The sequence below is a fragment of the Pezoporus flaviventris genome, unplaced genomic scaffold (assembly GCF_033815535.1).
Source record: "Pezoporus flaviventris isolate CSIRO_AGI_PZ_B2104156 unplaced genomic scaffold, CSIRO_AGI_Pfla_v1 ptg000081l, whole genome shotgun sequence".
Taxonomy (NCBI): Eukaryota; Metazoa; Chordata; class Aves; order Psittaciformes; family Psittacidae; genus Pezoporus; species Pezoporus flaviventris.
In genome coordinates this window covers 3,754,050-3,774,661 of record NW_026892629.1, presented here as the reverse complement: position 1 = coordinate 3,774,661, position 20,612 = coordinate 3,754,050, and the positions used below count along the sequence as shown (strand labels likewise).

Below are 20,612 nucleotides of genomic sequence, written 5' to 3'. Positions count from 1 at the left end.
CTGCTAAAAGAGTTTACCTGAAGTTCCCTTTCATTTTAGCAACTGCAGTGACAAGTACCTAAGCCACACGATTCATTAACCACGTTATCATGACATACTAAGCATATGCAGTACTGTACTTATTTGGCCTCCAAAATTGTCTGGCCCCTAAGGAGATACATACATATACACATCTGAGTTGTAAAATGTCAAAAAAAATTTCTACTTCTCTCACTTGAAGTTTTCAGGAAAATGTTGCCAAAATTGCTCAGTGTTCTGAGGGGTCCAGCTCATAACACCGTCAAAGTAATTGCAGATATACACTGTGCTGAGTGATAGCACATATCAAGCCCAGCTTCCCCATTTAATCCTTTTCCATGGTAAATTAGAATTATTTCTTCCTTTACTTGTTTTCCCACGTGTTATGAAGTAGGACAGACACTCTCCTAACTCCATAGAAAGGGTGTATGAAAATGTCAAAGATCTTGAGCTCACCACATTTACAGAATGATAATACGCATTTTCCAACTACACAGTCTTGATACAGGTTGGAGAACAGAGTTTTAGGGAAGAAAATAAAAACTGTGTGAGAGACTTGCTTCTTCAGAAGCACTCCTTCATTTATGACTATGATTCCAGTAACCTTTTCCTCCTAGAAGGAGAGTTGAGAGGTCAGTGTAACTTCAGTGTGGGGAAAGGGATGCGCTTGGTTATGTCCTTCCTTCCTCTCCCACTCCCCATTCTTCAGATCTAGCACAGAGTTCCACCAGCCACAGGCCCTTGTGGGGCCTTTGGCTTTAACCTGCTGCTCTTCCTAGCTAATATAATTCTTTCATTATTGCCAGAAGTACAAGTCTGTATTTCAGTGATGATGGGAAAAGGGTCAAACGTTCAGGAGAGCTGGTACAAGTGTTTTATGCAGGATTGTTTACAGCTTGCACTCTGACACTAGAAAATGCAAGATTTATAGTTGGTCATACAAAAATAACATCTGTGCCATGCACCAGAGCTAAGATTTTTAACTGTGTGTTCACAAGCCATTTCTCCACACAGCTTTTGCCCAATTTTGTGCACAGGTTGAACGCACGTATGTTTAAAAGTAACTGTAAAAATTTCCAGGTATTAAAGTGTTTGGATTTGCTGCCTAAATTAACTCTGTCTCAAGAGTTTTTGGTTTGGGTTTTTTTTCAGTAAATATAAAGAAATGTATAAAATAGACCTGTGTTTGTGTGCATATATGTATGTATAAGCAGCACCACACAGGCCGCTCTAAGGAATATTAACTCCATGACAGCCAGGCCCAGTACATGTACATATACATTTATATAGTGGCCCTGTATTTGTCACCAGTTATGCCAAATAAAAAGTGTCAGTCACAGACGTACCTGCATTTGAGGCTAAAGGTGAGCACAGAAGAAAGAAAAATATGGAAACAATCTTTGTTCACTGCTTTTCCTCCTTTTTTTCTTTATTTTTTTAATCTCAGTGGTGTTCCATTGCACTTAGCAGTTATTTATTTAGATACATATTTCACATTAATACATAGATGTAATTTTCTGTACCACATAAATTATTGTTTGGGTTGTTTTGGTTTGGTTTGATTTTTTTTTTTTTTTTTTTTTTTAAATTAACCTTTCTAAACTTGTAATGCTTTGAATCTGAGAAGAGTAACTGAAGTAGAAATGACTTTAAGGGAATAAAGATGGAATTAGGGGAAGGTGATTTTTTAATCTTCCCCTGCAACTTCAGGAAAAGTGGAAGAAAAAAATGGAAGAATCTACACATAGTTACATGCATGTAGTTTTCTTTTAAGTTTAACTGGTTTAACTCTGCTTTCAGGATCAGCTTGAATCTGGATTCAAGATTATGTATGTGTATAAGTAGAACATAGCTAAATGATGGTAGTGGGCTTTGCTAATTTTAATTAGCAAAGTCTAAATTTATGAGGATGCAAAGAGTTATGGAGGTCTCCTGCTAGTAATAGAAGGAAGTGATTAGCAGTACATTTCTCACAAATCACCAGAGTATGTTTTTCTGTGAACTGCTCGTTAAGTTTCTGCAAATACTATGAGATACAGAGCTAACCCTTAAATGAAAGTGAAAGAGGAAAATTAATACACATTAAGTGAAGTCAAATAGATTTGTAGTACCAAAAGATACAGATTTATGACAGTAATAGTAAGAAAGATCTCAGTAAAGCGTGGGTGAACTTCAGACATCATCTTTTTTAGGTAAAATAAGATAACTGCATAAATTATCCAGTTATTCTTTGGCTCTGATCAAACATGACTATTAATTGTTACATGTGTTAAAGAGACATTCCTGACCTTTGAAACTGAGATATCATCACTGAAGAAAAGACAATTTTTTTGGTGAAAGTAAGCTTAAAATCAGTCTTTTGTGGTTGCTGATATATATTCTATATAAGAAAACAAAAAAAAAAGTGCCTTTCCTTGCAGGGAATACAAGGAGGCTACATTTGTGACAGGTTCTGAAAATAAAATGCCTGACTTATTCTAATGACAAGGCTTTGATGTATTGTTGCTATGAGAGGTAATTGTGAGAGAAGGCTATGCTAAAGGAGTAAAGCACAGTGGGCTAGATTGTGAATATTTTACTCATGTTCTTGAGTGCCTAGATGCACCCAAACCACTGGACTATTTATATGGATTATTCATCTATGGTCTGCATTGTGGGTGGTTTTAGAGAATGGAAAAAAATCCTACTTTGTGTGATATCTTACTACAAAAAACTGAGATTCAACTCTAATTTCCTCCCTAGTTGCAGTTGTCCATTTTCATAATCATTGCTAATGATACTGAATAATACTTAATAAATGTTTAGATGGATTTGTTGAGGATCCAGTTGGAAGTTTCATGAGTTGTTCTGGATGCAAGGAAAAGGATAAACTTGATGAGCATAAAGGAACAAGCATGAAAGTATAGTGGACCTCTGCATATTAGGATGGTATGCAAAATCCTTGCTTGACCATACTGTCCATTAGTATTACAAAGCAGAGAGGTTATCGATGTACATAAGAACTGCATTCAAACCAACTTTCAAATAGTATGAAACATCAATTTATGCAACGTGTTTTATGTGTTTTCTGTTTTCTTTACGCTAATTAGAGTTCATTGCACATGAATAACTTCATTAGCTGGAACGGAACAATTTTTCTTCTTTTTCTTCACTATCTACAAGTTGCTCTTTCTGTGAAGTACGAGAAAACATAATGGAAAGAGAAAGCAAACCAGAATATAAATACAATATAGGCTGTGAGATGAGTAGAAATTTGCATTAAATATACACTCAGGTCAGATTCACTAACCTGTTTTACATAGTACTCTCAGGAAATTGCTGGTGGGTAAGGTGGAAAAGAAGGTGATATTATTAACCATCTCTGTTAAAATATGAAAGGTATGGTCCACACCAACATAGTGCATGTAATAATGAGTGATATTTTTGTAACTTGCCTATACACAGAAATTAACAGTCCATTAATTAAACAACTCTGACCATGCAGTAGATCAGTGGAAGGCCAAGTTGAGGAGGATCTTGTTAATTGAACAAATTTATGTCTGCACTGCTTTCTAAGCCTGTTTTTCTAAACTAAATGGGGCAGAGGGATAAAAAAATCATCAAGCTTGCTGGTAAATGAGCACAGAACATCTAGGCAGGATATACTGAAATATGAACCCAATCTAACATAGAATCATAGAATACTTTGGTTTGGAAGGGACCTTTGAAGTCATCTAATCCAATCCCCCTCCTCTAGTGTGCCAACAGACAGATTTTTTACTGTGCTTTGTCTCACCTTCAGTGCCAGTGACAAGATTTTTCTCCCACTGAAATCTAATTACTAGCAGAACTGGCAGGATTTCAGCTGGTATTGTATCTACAGTGTCGTTAAAAATGGGAAGGAGGGAGAAAAAGACCCTTAAGAAATACTTGAAAGAAGATCAAATTATTTTTAGTGATTAGTGAGGCAACAAATTTAAATATTTCTAGTAAGAGGATTATTTAAGGGTCCTAACTGGCAATGTCTTTTACCGTAGGTGTGCAGAAGGTTATTTTGGACAACCACTAGTACCAGGGGGATCATGCCAGGCGTGCCAGTGTAATGGCAACCTTGATTTCTCCGTTCCTGGCAGCTGTGACAGCTTGTCTGGTGCTTGCCTGATATGTAAGCCAGGTACAACAGGCCAATATTGTGAAAGGTGTGCTGACGGATATTTTGGCGATGCTCTTGATGAAACGAACTGTCAACGTAAGTAATGAACTTTTACTACTCCTGACAGTATTGATCTATCCTATAACCATGTTCCTGAGAGGAAGACTGCCTCTGTCTGTGTGAGTAGGAGAATGATACAGTATACTTACACCTCTAATAATAATAGTGTTTTACTTGCATCTGCATCTGGAAAGGGAGGCTTCAAAGTAAATAGAAAGAAGAACCTATTAAAAAACTTCCTGCTGTAGTTGAAGCAGTAATGAAGCAGACATGGAAAAAACCTGGGAGAGTAGAGCATTGCGTGAATGCAAAAGGTTATAGTAAATGTCAGGTCTACAAAAATAAATACAAATAAATGAAAACGATTCACTATAAACACCACACTATAAATGCCGTAAGCCATCCAGGAAAATCCCATTAAGTAGTGAGATAGGTGCTGAAAGGAGGGAGTGATACTTCAGTTACTGAGGGGCCCAACTCTGTCAGCATTTGTGACCTCCCTTCTGCCTATATAACCTCAGTAAGTGTTGGGAGCTGCTGCCTCTTGCAGGGCAAGATTCTCCTACTCCCTGCAAAGCAGAGAGCAGGAATCTGCTGCCAGTTTTTCCAAGGTGCTCAGAAGGAAGATACCCAGCAGTGCAGCAAGCTACCACTTCTCGGCAGAGTGGTGGTATGTTGTTTAAGTATCAGCCCCAGCTCATACTTCCCTTGCAAAAAAATCATTGAGAACGGATGGAAGATTTGATAGGAACAGGAGCTTTTGCTTCTGTAGGAGTCAGTGGCTCTCTCTGAGCCATTGCTGGCATAAATCAGAACGCAGCTATTAGGCAGAGCAACTCCACTGAATACAAAGGTGTTATATCAGGATAAAATTATTAAAGTAAAAGAGCTGGGCCATTGTCTTACTGCTGCGTGTGCAGGAACACAGGAAACTGCTGCAGTATTGCAAGCACTTGTATTGCATGCACAAAAGTCTGAGCCACTGATATCCATTTCCAGGGTTAATTCTGTTAGTGGCTTGCATTTTGACAGTGAAAATACTAAGTTCTGTTGGACTGCCTAAGGCTGTGAGTTGCAGAATATTGACAGGTTTCTCGTCTAAGGCTAATAAACCTGATATAAGTCATAAATAACGATGCAGACATATACCTGTGTAAATGCTTTCTGTACTGGAAAATGCTGCATAAAAGTTGGACAATTGCATATATTCCCTGCACAAATTAACAGTTTGGTATGAATGATATCATACAAGTTAGAGTGTTAAGTGTGTGATGTGATTTAAAAAGAAGTGTATTTCAAAAATTCTGGTAGCTTGTCTCCATGCCTGAGACATTGATAGGACTGTTGATTTGAACATTTCTACAGTAGTGGCAGCTACTGCATGAGAAAGAGATGTAGTATGACAAAAGTTCAGAGAACATACAATTAAAAAAAGTATTAAAATAAGTACATATTTAATGTAGAATTACAAGCTTTGCTTTTATTAGTATCACTGACAAGGAGAGCCCCCTAAGGTATTCATAGCCTTGTGCTCACCATTACCTTGTATTCATCTACTCTCTGGCTTTCATGTGGGTTTTCTTTTTTGCATATGATTTCCTTTGCAGACTTCCATGAAGTTTGCCCTGCAGCTACAGTATCAGAGGGACTGTGCCTTCACTTTGTTGTTTTAAATTTCATTCCTTATTAAAAAGCCAAATCCAGGAGTATTGCAAAGCATAAATTTTGCTTTTAAATTATTGCTTGAAATGTTTCTTGCTCTTTCTCACTAGAGTGCTCTTGTCATGTGCAGTAACTATTTCAAATGACAGTACAACTTCATGTCACTATAGTGTTTCTGAATATTTTGGTGTATCTCTACAAAATCATAAATCTAAGAACAACAAGCAAATATCCTGGGCTTATTTGATTTGATTCTAGTAGGTTGTTTTTGTTGCAAAATAGCACAGTATGCTGCAGCAAATACCTGGAGGTTCTGCTGATGGTAATGGAGCTAAGTGACATGAGATGAATTAAAGCAAATACTCAAATGTGCCTATGTGCCTGTGCATAAGGTACTACTATTGGAGGAGAGTAAGTGTGTAGGCTGATTATAAATACATACTTATAAATATTTATACAAATGTAGAGACAATGAAGGGTCAAGAGAAATAAGACAAATTTCTCTGACAGGCAGTGTTTTATTATAGCAGCCATTTAGAGACTTGGACAATAGCTAATTTTCCCAGTAGATGTGAACAAATGGAAGGCTTTAGGTGAGATACATATAATTTATCAGATTGAGTAACAGTTCATTAGGTGAATAGCACTGACAGTATGTTTCTACTCTATGTACATACTGCCAGAGCAAAAGAAAACAGGCAAAGTCTTGACTTCCAAATTTTTCTAACTACTGTAATTGCACTCAGTCGTCTGTGGCTGAGTTAAGAATACATGGTATGCCATTTGCAGTAATATAAATAGGACAAACTCACCTGCTTATGAAATCAGTGTAAATTTTCTTTTTTATTTTTGTGGTGTCATATGCCTGATAAGCAAAATGGTTCAAATAAGATGGACTTTGTTTTTTGAGGTCTGGCAAAATATTTGGTGAAATACTGAGAATTGTAGTTTGCTGAGTCTGAGGTTTCTCATCATCTTTCACTGCTGACCATTTTAATTAGAAAAATACTTAAGACATATATGTGATACTCATCACTGTGTACAGTTTGAAGTGTTGATATGAATATTATGGTAAGGAAGGCTGTATACAGGATGAAAGAGGTACATTATAGATTCAGTGTTGGAAAGTGAGAGTAAAAGGAAAAGAGAAGTGATGTTAATTATAGCAAAAGTGTTTAAAAATGTTTACATTAAACATGTAAACATTAAATGTAAACATTTTTAAAATGTATTGCAAAGCAGAAAGAGATCAAAACCTCTGAAGGTGTTACCAGGCTGAGAGTCCAATATATTTTTGTTACTTTTTCAGAATACAAGACGTCTTTGCAGACACTGGAGAAATAATGCCATGAACAGACTGGCAAGCCATGATGTCACTTTTGCTTAAAAAAAAAAAAAAAAAAAAAAAAAGGAACTTTTGCATAATACCTCAAAATGGGGAGAAAAACAAAAAAAAAAAAGGCTTTTCAATTTAAAATTAAAAATTGTAAATTAGCAAGTACAATAAAGTAATGAGGAAGCTCCTGTTGTAATAGTCTATATATAGAAAATCTATAACTGCTTTGTCTCAGATGACACCTTGTGACATGCAAGTATGTGACCACCATGTGTTCACTGTTGGGACTCTTAAGTGTTTCTTAAAATGAGGCTGTCAGGTTGAGAAAAAAACCCAGCACATGCAGTCAGGGTACTGCAGGAAAGCAAAATGTGGATTGGAAGCCTGGCTTACAGACTAGATTGATAAACAGGTGTGGATTCATTCCCTCTGAGGAAGAAAAAGGGGATGTGCAGGAACCAGCTAATGCTGATTGAATTGGTGTCTGTGGTTATAGTCCCCGTGACACCAATCACATCCCTCTTCTGTACTGAGTGCTGAAGGGATTTTTTTCTAATCTCTTTATGCCAAAAGAATAATGGTTGAAGACCATAAAGGGTGATAAAAACCTTCCCCGAAATTTATTTTCCTCTGAAATACAAGAATTTAGAAACCAAAAGCATTGTTATTTTCCTCAAGAAACAGCAGTTCCTTTTCATAGCCATTTTAAAGCCTTAAGAGAGAGCATTGTTAGGCTGGGTATGTTTTCTCTGGGAACTCCAATGCTGTTGCTGAGACAGAGGTCCACAGTAGCAGATGATGGTTGATCTCTTTTCAGCTGTATTCAATGCTACTGCCTGTGAGGAGGAGCTCTTAGGGGGGGCTGGAGAGGTTACTGTCCCTTCTAGTGAGGTCCCTTATTATGGGTCCTCAGCCTGCCAATATTTCCTGCCTGTGACATTGTCACGTACTGGACCCCAGGGTAGCAAGATCAGTGTGTAGTGCAGTAACACTCCGACCCGCCATAGCCACATTCCGTATCCACCCTGTGTAGTGTTCATACCCTTTTTTTCACTCATTGCCAACGTGCTCATTACAAGTTTCAGGGCATGTACTCAGTAGTGTGCCCTAAATATCCTGTTTTGATCTGAGAGCATAATATAAACCGAGTTGTTTATGAACTTGAGGCAAAACTTCTCACTGCAAGAAATAGTAGCAGATTTTCAAGTTAATATGGGTGGGTTGTACTGTATCAGAGCGACACCTTCGTGCTTTGCTCAGGCCTGCCTTCTGGAAAGTCTCAAGGTGGCAAAAATCTGCACTGCAGAAACTCGGCTATTAAATTTAGCTTCAGGAAAGACATTAACAGCTCCTTGTTCTTCCTCTACAGCCTGTCACTGCCACATCAATGGCTCCTTCTCAGAGATCTGTGACTCTTGGACAGGCCAGTGCAAGTGTAAAGCCAATGTGATTGGGCGCCGGTGTGATGTCTGCAAGGTGAGTGACAAGAAGTGGTGTTTCATTTCAGCTTTCATCCTGTTTCTCGTAACTAAATATCATTTGGGTTCGGTAAGATTTTCTTTTTGGTCATTTTTCACTTAAAGAGCATATATGGGTTGTTCTTATGTACAGAAAAGTAAAATGGTTGGGTTTTAAATGTTTTCTAAAACTTTTCTAGAACAAAACACAAAAGGTTGTATTTGCATGCAGTGAATGTATTTTAAGCCTCACTATGCATATCAGTATGTTTTTATATATGGTATATACAATTTATATTCTGAATGTTTGATATAATTAAATTGGTTCAAAATATTGCAGCTCTGGGGGATAATCACTCTATGAAAAAAGTTGCAGACTGTCTGATAGCATTTGATTTTTAAAAAAGCAGATTGCTAGTTTACTTCTGCTGTGAATGTTCTGCTTTTGTGGTTTTGGGTTTGTTTTTTTCTTCCTTAGGATTTCTTCTTGTATTGTCCAAATAATATATTCTTTTTCTTAGTGAAAGTCTTTTGCCTTGACATTGTTTTGCTGTCTCACGAATCACTGCAAAAAACACCGTTTCAAAAACTTTCACAGGGCTCTCTTCAGGCTGCTAAGGAATGTGTTACAGCTGGCTGCATGCTTCTCTACTTCAGCCTAAGGACTCATGGGCTAGGCCTGTGTCCTCAGAACACCTCCTTGTGTGTATAATTTAAAACACATTAATAATTCTGCATAAATCACAAGGATCATTTTCACCCTTTAAAACTGTAATTCTTGAAGTTGTTTGCTTGCACTCTATTTTAAAAAGTATTTAAGGTGTCTGTTCAAAGAAAAGTAGCTGGTATTAATGCAATTTGCACAAATTGCATAACAGACACAGCAAATAACTTGTTATTACAATATTGGCAGTTGATTGGAATTAATCTTTGTTTACTACTGTATTTACTACTGTCTTTATTCCTATACTCTTTTATGTGGTGGTGTTTCATTATATTTGCTTTCTAACAGTGTTTCCTTTTCACTCTTAAAGCCCAGCTATTTCTGGGCCCCAGAAAAGCTGTTTTGTATACCCTGTGGCTGCAGTGCTTTAGGATCTGTGTCACTGCAATGTGATATATCAGGAAGATGTATCTGCAAATCAGGATTCATGGGCAGACACTGTGAAATCAGCAGACAGCCTAAATTGAAAGGAAATGCACGAAGCAGTCAGCAGATCAGAGTCCCCCCTCGGAGATGGGGCATCAGCAGTGCCAGTGGGTGCCCACGGGGTGCTTACCGGGCTGCTACTCTGGTAATCAGAAACTGTGTGCATTGCATGGGCTGAAGTTTTGTACTTGCTTGTGTTTGGAGCTCTCACAGGCTTTTAAAAAATATTTATCTTAAATAGGCCTGCTACAATATACAAAATTATCAAGAAATAGACAGGCTCAGAAGGTGGGCAGGTTGTACTTCCCCACTCATAGGGCTTCTCATAGTGCAAATGACACTATAGGCCAGAAGTCAAGTACTAGAATTAGTCCAAAAGAAGCACCATCAACAGCAGTGTGCCCAAAATAGGTGATATATATACATCAGTGGAATCAGTTGGATCTTCATCGCCTTCGGCAGGATAAGACTTCCAGTTGTGCCTTAACTGAAACTAGGACATTTTGTCTTCTAATAATTCAAGAACAAAAAGCTTAAGGAGTTTGTGAGAAGGATCAGCCCTAGAGGCAAACTGTTAAGATCCAATCTTAAAATGTCATATATAACTGATGTTAAAAGTCCTTATTGGTGAATATGGCCAGTTATCTGAGCCATTTTTAACTGGTTGAAGTGCCCATTATTTGAATGTAATGCCCAAAATGACGGAGGCATTCGTTGTTTATCGCATACCAACAAACAAACTTACTTTCTAAAATGAAGTAATTATGGTGCAATTGATTCTAACAGAGCAGTGCTTTAGGAATTTTGAATTTTTCCCCTGCAACTGAAAACCTCCACAGTTACCACACCCTATTTAAAAAATCCCTCTTAATTTCTTCTCCTCACCCAGACTCTGGGACCCATGCTATATTTGCTCATATGGATTCCCTTGGAGCACGAGAGCTTTTACCCTTCTAACATGTATTATGTAACTGTGTTGCCCACACAAACACTTGATATACACCAATACAGGGACACAATATAATAACGTATTCAGAAAATTCATCTTATTTCCTCATCGTCATCCAGGATCTTATCTGTTGTTCTAAATGTGATTCTTAGAATTTCTGTGTGTAAACAAGCTTTGCTGAGGGCTTAACTTGGGGGTTTGCATGGCTGATCAAAATGTCTTTGACTGTGCAGAGCTCATCACAGGACACAACCCAGCATGCTAGGGATCTTCTTTCACGCTGTGTGGAGTGCTACTATCAGACTTTTTCTTGCTTTCGCTGTTATAAATAGAATTTATTACATCTTATCAAACTTTCTATTGAGAACTGAGATGCATGCTTTGCATTGGTTACTTCACTGCCTTTGAATGTCTTTCTGAGATTTTTGCATATTCACATTTCTGTGTCTTTCTTCCTGTGGAAAAGAAACCTTTAGAGATGGTCAGTATATTTAATTGAACCTTGGAGTTTAATTGTATGAGTTTGAGTATTTTGTTCTCTCTCATATACCATGTTTTGAAGAAGTATGTAATTGGCAAAACATTTCAATATAGAATTTGGAAATTTAATATACTTCTTTATTATATGTATAATCAAAGATTCACTCAGATTCATATGATTCTTCAGGCCAAATTCTGACCATAGATGGAGTCCTGTGTTCTGATACCTATATGCAGATTCTTTATGAGAATGTGGAACTTCAGTATTAACCTCAGAGATCAGATTTCAGGACTTTCACATGGAAACCTGCTGAAGTCTCTGAGAATTCACCTCTTGGTTAAGTATTCCACTGTGAGACAAATCCATGTAAAATGTACATCAGTAAAGCTTCACAGACTTGAAAAATCAGTACTGCTGTATGCTAGGTAAAAAAAAATCTAATACCACGTGCCTGGGTCACACAGTAGCACATTGTAAAAGCAAATACTTTCCACTTTGTTGCATTTATATTCATCAGCAGTGATCTTTTTTAATATCTCACTTTTAACATTTTCTTACCTCGTGAAGTCTGATAGTTATGTAATTGGATTTCAATATTCTCTGAAAATCAGACCTGAAAAAAATGGTAGAAACATACTCAAATTTTAAGTCACTTCAGCTCAAGACTGAGTTCAGAATTTGAATATCAAGTATGATTTGCCCCCAGGAGCCTCTGTTAGCTCTGTGTGCAGTGAAACCTGTGGGGTCTGTTGGTTTAAAAGCTTTGTCGAGAACTCTATATTACAAATGAGCAGGTGTCTTCCCTTTTTTACAAGTATACTTTTTGCATGCCATTAGTGGAGTTAAGGAGGAAATGTATTACTTTAGTTGATAACATCTAGTGGTTCCGTAGGAACTTTATTCAGTGCAAAAAAGAAAGCAAAGAATGAAAAGAGAAGAGGAGCAGAGGCTTATTGCTTATTTCTGTTGTAGTCTTAGACATAACCCAAAGACAGAGGTTTTATCTTAAAAATAGAAAATTCCCATTATTTGCTTGTCTTATACACAAATACATTATATATATGTTCTTCTAAATTTATTTTTAAATATCATTAAAAAGAATTGCCTTCCACTGACAGAATAGTGTATACAGGCATTGCTCCATGTCAGAGGAGATAAAATCTAGTTGTTCAGAAACTTTCCGGTTGAATCAATCTCCATTCACAACTAAGAATTTGAATTCACTCTTAGCAACAAACTCTTCCTGACATAATCTTATAACCGAGACACAGGATGTGTATATGGCGCTGACATACATTCCATTTCATGTGGGAACTGTACTTACGGAAACATGATCTCATGGGAGATGCCGGTTACATCAGTTAACATTGTGAAATCTGTATGATTTTTCAGCCGTGTAGGGTATGTAGTGTCCTTGCCCCAGTGTTTTATTGCTACAATTCAATCTGATAAGAGCAGTATTTCAGTGATGAAGAGGAAAGAACCACACTGGTCTTGCTACTCTCTCACATTTTCCTCTGTTCTCCTAGTAATCATTCCATGTAGTAACTGTTCTTCCTTTTTCTGTGGCAGCTTGAAACATTTGGTTTACAGTCTTCAGGAGGATGTGTTCCCTGCAACTGCAACTCTTTTGGTTCCAAGTCCTTCGACTGTGATGGAGATGGACAATGTTACTGTCAGCCTGGAGTGACAGGAAAGAAGTGTGACCGCTGTGCTCATGGATTTTACAACTTTGAAGAAGGAGGCTGTACTCGTATGTAAATTCTTTGCAGCCAATTGCAGATTTATTTTTTGTGGGTGTTTCTTTTTGTTTATTTATTACTAAGATTCTAGATAGGCAGGGTTTGGATTGCCTAACAAATTTTCCTGACAGGTAGGTATTTTCATAGACAGTCTTGTAAATAGTTCAGTTAGCAAGGATGGTGACCTGCAAGAACAAAAGACCCAAGCAATTCCTGCTGTTTTAAGCTCAGTTTACAGCTCATCTGCCACATTTACAAGGAACAGGAATGTCCTTTTCGCCGAGCACCTTCTGCCAAAAAATTTTCTATAAAGTTCCTATAACTTAGTTATGGTAAGAGTGTCATAGAATGCTGGTTAAGGTGCTTGCAAAACCATATCAGCTTGAAGGGATATGACAGGATAAAATAAAAAATAAAAAAAAAATATCCATTTACTTCTACTTTTATCCCAAACCTCTTCGCTGTTCTTACATGGTTGATCCACTTTTATTAAATTTCTATACAGTAATATTTAGGATCTTGCTTACTTGTATACTTTTTATGTACAACCAGATCTTCAGATAAAATTATCTGCTATGTGTCTTGTGTAAATACATGAAAAGTATGCTTTTTCAGATGCTGAAACTCTAGCATCAGACATAAATACATACAGCCACTTCTTTACATTTACCTTTTGTCCTTTTGGACATTAGGTCAAACAGTGAAATGAACGCTTCCTGCCCTTAAAGTAGTATTGACATTGAAAAGAACCAAAATGTTAGGTCAAGGAAATGTCTGTCTTTGCTAATTAAACTGTATTTTTAAAGTCTCATACACTCATTTAGGTGTGGTCAGGGGATATGTAGATAGTTGTCTAGTGTGGCTGGCTGCTGGAATGCCTGAATGCCAATGGCTTCTCAGCATTCTTTGCTGATGGCAGAGTGCTATTATTCTTCAGGCATAAACTGTATTCTTTTCAGAAGCATAATCACCATGCCCAGTGTTCTCTTCCTCCTTTCCTATCCAGACTAGCAGCAGGAATAGCAAGCCTGTCTCTTTGCCATTTTCTACTCCCTTTTTTTATGGATGGAGCGGAGCACTGAGGCCTCAAGACCCACATCTATGCATCAAACTTCAATTTCACCTATAGTGTTGATAAATCTTGAGCCAGGCTGGGGTTTTGATCATGTTTGAAAGCATTACTCTATATGGTGTTTTTTTCCCATGGGAAGGAAGGGCTCAGAAAATGTTTACTACCTCGAAAAGTGCAAACACTTTGGCACTTTGGAAAAGGGAAAGATTAATAGGCTCATTGATGAGAGAACTAAAATAAAATGCAAATGATAACTGTAGTCCGAAAGCCCTTAGCACACATACAACAGAAAAAATACAATCATTTATCTTCATTATTAGTTTCTTATTCTGACATTTCACAGTTAAAAGCGTATCACTATTGTGAAATACAACAAAATGTTAATTTCATACAGCTGGGGAAGGAAAATACGAGGGCAGGTAACAAGATTTCACATTAAAATTTTAACTGCTGTCTTGACAAACTTGAGAGTTTAAGCAACAGTGATGAAATGGGGAAGTAGTGTAAATCCAAACAATATTTTAAATAGAAAAGTATCTGCCTGTGGTCATCAAATATTTTAAGTAACCGCAACAGCTAAAGATGTTTAGAGCATTCAGATTTTTAAAAGCTCCAAAGGTAATACAACAGATGGAAAGAAATTCAGTTTTCAAAATGCTGTTTTTTCCCCACTCATTTTAGTCAGCTTGTTATGTATTCCTTCAAATGAGAAAAAGAAAAAAAAAAGAATTAAATTATGAATCACAGAGAAAATCAGAAATTTAATAAAAGTATCAAATTATGCTAAGAAGTGTACAGAAACCAAATTCCATAGTGACAGTTAAGTATCAAATAAAATATTGGACGTTTTTTGTCTAACATTTATCCAAGAGGTATATAATTTGATTTTTGTATTTGTACAGTAAAAAAACATGAAGTCTTAAAAAAAACCACCCTAAAGCATCATCAGTTAGTGCTGATGTTCTAGCAGCAAAGATACAAAAGAGGTTCCTATTTCATTGTTGCTTGCAACAAATGTGTTCTATATTTTCTATTTTTTTTTTAAATAATGATAAAAGTAAAAATGCAAAAAATACTGGTGGTATCACTTTCTTCCCCTCCATGCCTTTTCAACCAATTTTGTGTAAGAGCTGGAAGTCCGCAGAAGAGCATTCACATCCAAAAGCCTCAGTCTTCCAGTGAGAAATGTTTTCTAAAGCATCTTCAAACCACAGTGTGCCAAAATTTTTTATGTAGCATGCAAAACATCTTATTCCTGGCATGGTGGAGGCAAAACTTACTGTCTTCTTTGCATCAGTTACCTTATTTTGAAAGTATTGGTGGGGAAAAATAATGATCACTTCTTATCTGAACTACAGATAGGAGCTCTGTCTTTGCAAATCACATTTTCTAGTTTTACTCTGAAGAATTTCATACAGTAAAGGAAGTGAACACAAATGCAACCATCAGTAATGAATGTTATGTTACACTGCTCTATAAACAGCCCAAGAAGCAGATTATCGCTTAGGCAGTCATGGTTTGCTTATGATGCTTTTGCTCTGACCTCAGGGGTAATGTTGACAGGGTGTATTAAAATAGCTGTGCACCAGTTCTGCTCCTCCAAGCAATCAGGTGTCGTCTTGTGCCCTGTAACTACTAATCATTTACGTACCTTGAATCTGCATTTGCCGCCAATAAGTTCTTCATTTATTACTGCTTTAAGAGCAAAGACCACTTCCAAAACCAAAGTATTTTTAATTGAATAAAGCCTACAAAGATTCCGAGCCTCCTGTGAGGAGGCACGTTGTTGTCTTCCCAAGACAGAATACATGTAATCTGAAATCAGGAAAATGGGAAAAAGCAGCTAAAACACCAATTTATCCTTTTAAGTCTGTTTACATGAGCAGAAATTTCAGGAGGTTGGCTTCGAGTGTTGAAAGAGGTTAAATACACTGCAGGCTTCCTGTGTAGAGGGCTCAGAAGAACTCAGGTGGCTTCTTGCACAAGACAGCTTGGGCCCAGGAGTTGTACAGCAATTCTCCCACAGATATGTCACATGAGTACACCATCTCAGAGGTGTCTGCACTTCTGCAGCCAGTGCCTTTATTTTCCCTACTCTGTTCTCATTGCAATTACTTCAATCTCAGTTAACCTATGTTGCATTGCTCCTGGTTTTTGTTTCTCTGGGTTTACCCTACCTTTCCTGCCCCACTGTGTCCACAGATACTTAGAGTTCACTGTATGATAAAAGCTTTGTTGGAATAATCCTAACCCCATTAGGGTCTGCCCTCCAGCTGTTACATAAAGGAGTAACTTTTCATCTCCTTAATATTTTTCTATCTCTCATGAAGCCTGTGATTGTTCACGTTTCGGTAATAACTGCGATCCCATCAGTGGCCGCTGTATCTGCCCTCCCAATACTGTTGGAGAGATGTGTGACAAATGTGCACCAAATCACTGGGGCCATAACATTGTCAGTGGCTGCAAGGTGAGTGAATCCGTTTTCTCTCTGTGTGTTACCTCTTTTCCATGGGACAAAACCAGTAATTTATAGCTGGAACGTAATTTTAGGGTTGTAAATCATGGTTTGTCTGCATTGAGACTTTTGGTGTCAGACTGTGGTGTAGATGTTGGCAATCTGTAACTGAGTGCTACAGATCCTGTGTCTCAGGTATGCAGCCTGCAGCACCAAACACCCTGTTTATACTGCTGTCACACTGGTTCAGTGGCCTGCTTGAGCCTTTATTGTGATTGAGGAGATTACCACAGTATTGTACAATGTATATAGATGTGTGGTTACAGGTAATTGACAGTGCCTTTATAGAACAAATTTACTTTGGTCCTAATTGTGATACTGCTGGGAATTTGTACTTGAAGTTTAATTGAGAAGGGCTTCAACTTTTGTACAAAAGATATGGAAGAGAGAAGAAAAGAATCAACCACATTAGCTGTTAAATGCACTTTCTTCCTATGCTCTTTAAGGTGAAGTAAACCTTCTCATTAGCCTTCAAATACTCTGTATTCCAACATTTGACACACAGTTAAAAACTCTGAAGGGAAAAGGGGCAAAGAAATAGGGAAACAATGATAGTATGTCAGAGTCCATGAAAGCTGTTGTTAATGTCCTACTCTTGAGTTAAGGGGAGCAGTATTTGGTTAAGGTTGAAAACTGGTGACAGTGAAAAGTTCAAATGCTGCCTTCTCTCTGCTGTTCTTATTGATGATGAGGGATTTATTGTACTGATGCAATTACTCCAGAAAACTGTGTCTTGTCTGAACATGGTCATACACCATTAATGCTTTTTCTTAAAAGGCTGTTTGTCATGTAGCTCAGGCTGCAAAGCAATTACCAGGGATGATTTCTTTTTTGTGTGTATTGAAAACTCCCCTTGTGAAACCTTTGCTGTGCTGCTGTGATATAGACTCTTGGCTTCTGAAACCAGCCTAATGAGGTTGAAGACCTCTGTTTGAGCTCTGGAGTATATTCTCTGATTGTCTTTTATGTGAGCGCATTAGTATGACAGTTCCATGGTACCATCTAAATTAATAATGATCTATCAGCCCACATCTCTTTCAGTATCTTACAGCTAATTTCTGCAAAGTGAGATGTGAATCTGCTGCTTGCGCTCTTTGTAGAAGATTTCCAGGGATGTCATAACTCAGGGGGATAGAGAGCATTGCACAAAACTGCTTGCTCACAAAACAAACGTAACATCACATTTTAATTTAGGTTTTGATATTGCACACCAAGCTATTTCAGTATATAGCGAGCAATTTGCCTTCTAAGCTTTATGTTCAAATGCATCTTTTAGAATAAGGTTCTTTCTGTCAGGTTTTATTTCTTAGCTTAGGTAATAGTCTAGCAGTCAGACATTTAACCAGTAGTTAAATAGTTTCTCTGGCACTCAGTAAAGATTGAATTTGACCGTTTCCTGCACATAGTCACCTTCTTTGTAAATGGCCTTTTCAGATCAGAAGAAAGGTGTGGTAAGTATTCATGTAATAAACAGTTTTGCTTAGAAACTGAATCCACATTTTCCTCCTCTATTTGAGCTTTGTGTCCTTAATTTTAGCAAGTCTTTCCATGCCAGTTACTGTGGTAACCTGCACTACTGGCACTGAGTTTGCTTCTGCAAGCTGAACTTCTCCATACAAGATTCTGGTCACGCCAGTGATCACAGCAAATGTCCTGTGCTAACTCTGCAGTACAGTCACAGTAATAGCACTGAGGGACTCTTCTGTTCTTTGGAAGCCTGCGGCTTTCCCTGCTGCTTATTTCTATATTCATCATCTAGTCTCCCTGAAAAATCACCTATTTCTATCATTGCCTGCCTGCACAAGTCTCATTCTGTGAGCAGGTTTACTTCCCAGGACACCACATGACTAAATCTGTACCCCTTATCATGGAAATTGATGTAATCTAAGGGTGCTGTTTGTATGAAGAAAGTTACTGTATACAGTACAAAGAATACAGAGTAGTTACCAGTCTGATGGATGAGTAATAAAGATTGAATTAGATACCACTGGGACCACTGCCCCTGAGCAATTCTAGTTTTAACAAAGTGGTCTGAACATGCCCTGCAGAGGATTTGCATAGAAAGCACTTTTCAGAGGACACTTACAGTTTTCAAGTTATTTTTGTCCATGAAGTATCTCAGTGTCCTTGGCCCTTTTAGATTTATTTGATTTCAGTGCCTAACTTATCAATGATAACTAATATCCATTAAAAAATAACCAACAACAACTGCAGTGTTGTAAATATATTTAGCATGATTGCTTGGCCCTTGGTGAAGAAATATAAATGCCTAGCTATATAACTCAGATATGTTACTTTCAGGCAGTGGAAATTCACTTAGATACTTGAGAGAGGTGAGTTGCTTTTTTTGTTGAGTTTGGATTTTGGGGGAGGGTGTTGTTTTTTTGTTTGGGTTTTGGTGTTTTGGGTCGAGTTGTTTGTTTGGGGGGTTTTTTTTCAGAATCACAATTTCAATTTTCTCCTTGTTTCTCCTCTTTTTAGCCCTGTGACTGCAGCCTTGTTGGAGCCCTGAGCTCTCAGTGTGACTTAAATACAGGATGTTGCTTCTGCCGCCCTGAATTCTCTGGGGATAAATGCACTGAGTGCAGGTTGGGTTTCTGGAATTATCCACAGTGTGTTGCTTGTCAGTGCTTCCCGGCAGGGACTGATCCACACAGCTGTGATACAGAGTTGGGGAAGTGCTCATGTGTTGATCATTCTGGCCAATGCAGCTGCAAGGTAGGACAGTGAAGATTGTAAGTTGATCTTAAACTGCTGAGAAGTTTATTCCAAAATTCACTGACATTTTTACTTGCCTGTTCCAACAATACATGCAGACAAATCTCGCTGTCTTTCATAGTGCATATGCTTACTACTGTGGGAGGACTCTAACATAGAGAAAGGCTTAAGTACTTATCAGTTGCTTTTTTACACACTAATAGTTGCCAGGATAGCATCCACTTAGGCTCTCTTCTCACTTTGTATTTCTTCCTGTTCTTACAGAACTATTGACAATTTAGCCCCATTCAATACAATTCTGGTTCAGATGTTTGGCAAATTAAAAGCAAACACCTCAGTAATGACCGTATGTCACAGTGCTAGTTCTTTGTACAACATTACTTGAAGGGAGTCAATAATGATAATTTTAAGAGTAGAATTCACTGCAATAGTAAATGTTCTTTTGAGTAGACCAGATACAATTCAGGACCACTAAAGCAAAGACTTTTGGCATCATCACCTACAGCATTCTTATTTGTAATTGTTCTTGGAATCAGTCCCTGCTGATAGGAGCAAAAGATGTGACAAGGGACAACAGCTTCAAGTGGCAGCTTGGGAATTGTGGGTTGGATATTAGGAAAAAAAAAATCAGTAGGAGGGTTATGCAGCAGTGGAACACATTATCCAGAAAGGTTGTAAAATTCCCATCTTGGAAGTTTTCGAGAGTTGGCTAAAAAGAGTCATGGATATCCTGAGCTAGTGTTGGTAATAGTCCTGTTTCAAGGAGAAGGTTTTTAAAAGTGACCTCTATAGATTCCTTCTTTGATTTTGATTCATTCTTCTTCTTTAGGGACTGTATTGAGACAAAAAGCTAGTAAAGTGGAAGGATGAATTTAAATGATTGAATTGCCAGCTAATTCTTTTGTTAAATAGGAACCAGTCGCTTCATTTTGAATTTAAGGATAGACTCAGTGGAGGAGCTGTAGAACAAATTAGTTTGAAAGAGACCTGTAGAGGTCTGGTGCATTGTTTGAAAGACATTGCTGAGGCAGTACTTTCAAGGATGGGTATTTCACAACCTCTTTGTGCAAACTGCTTGACCACCCTCCCATTTTTCTGATGTATGTGAACAGAAAACATCATTCTATGGATCATATACTAATCCATTTGATGGTGAGATCATAAGAAAATTAAAGTGTGTTAATCACATAGACTGAGTAAAACTCAGTGTTATTTGTCCTATGTCATTCCTGAAATGAAAAAACAGAAGTATCTCAATTCTTGTAGCTTCTGATACATGATGTTCTTCAACCCCTTTAACCATCTCAGTGCCCCTATTCT

General features: G+C 37.6%; 1 protein-coding gene across 6 annotated transcripts in view; it reads left to right on the top strand.

Moving 5' to 3' along the window:
* Positions 1 to 20,612, top strand: part of LAMA2 (laminin subunit alpha 2) — a 368,512-nt gene that overhangs the window by 226,619 nt on the left and 121,281 nt on the right. For 3 of the 6 annotated variants that reach the window (XM_061474968.1, XM_061474969.1, XM_061474967.1), the window contains exons 19-24: positions 4,035 to 4,246; positions 8,578 to 8,684; positions 9,700 to 9,960; positions 12,818 to 12,998; positions 16,390 to 16,526; positions 19,056 to 19,292. In XM_061474968.1, the coding sequence (XP_061330952.1) occupies positions 4,035 to 4,246; positions 8,578 to 8,684; positions 9,700 to 9,960; positions 12,818 to 12,998; positions 16,390 to 16,526; positions 19,056 to 19,292 (1,135 nt within the window). The remainder of the gene's footprint in view (positions 1 to 4,034; positions 4,247 to 8,577; positions 8,685 to 9,699; positions 9,961 to 12,817; positions 12,999 to 16,389; positions 16,527 to 19,055; positions 19,293 to 20,612) is intronic. The other 3 variants (XM_061474973.1, XM_061474970.1, XM_061474972.1) reach the window with 1 other exon arrangement.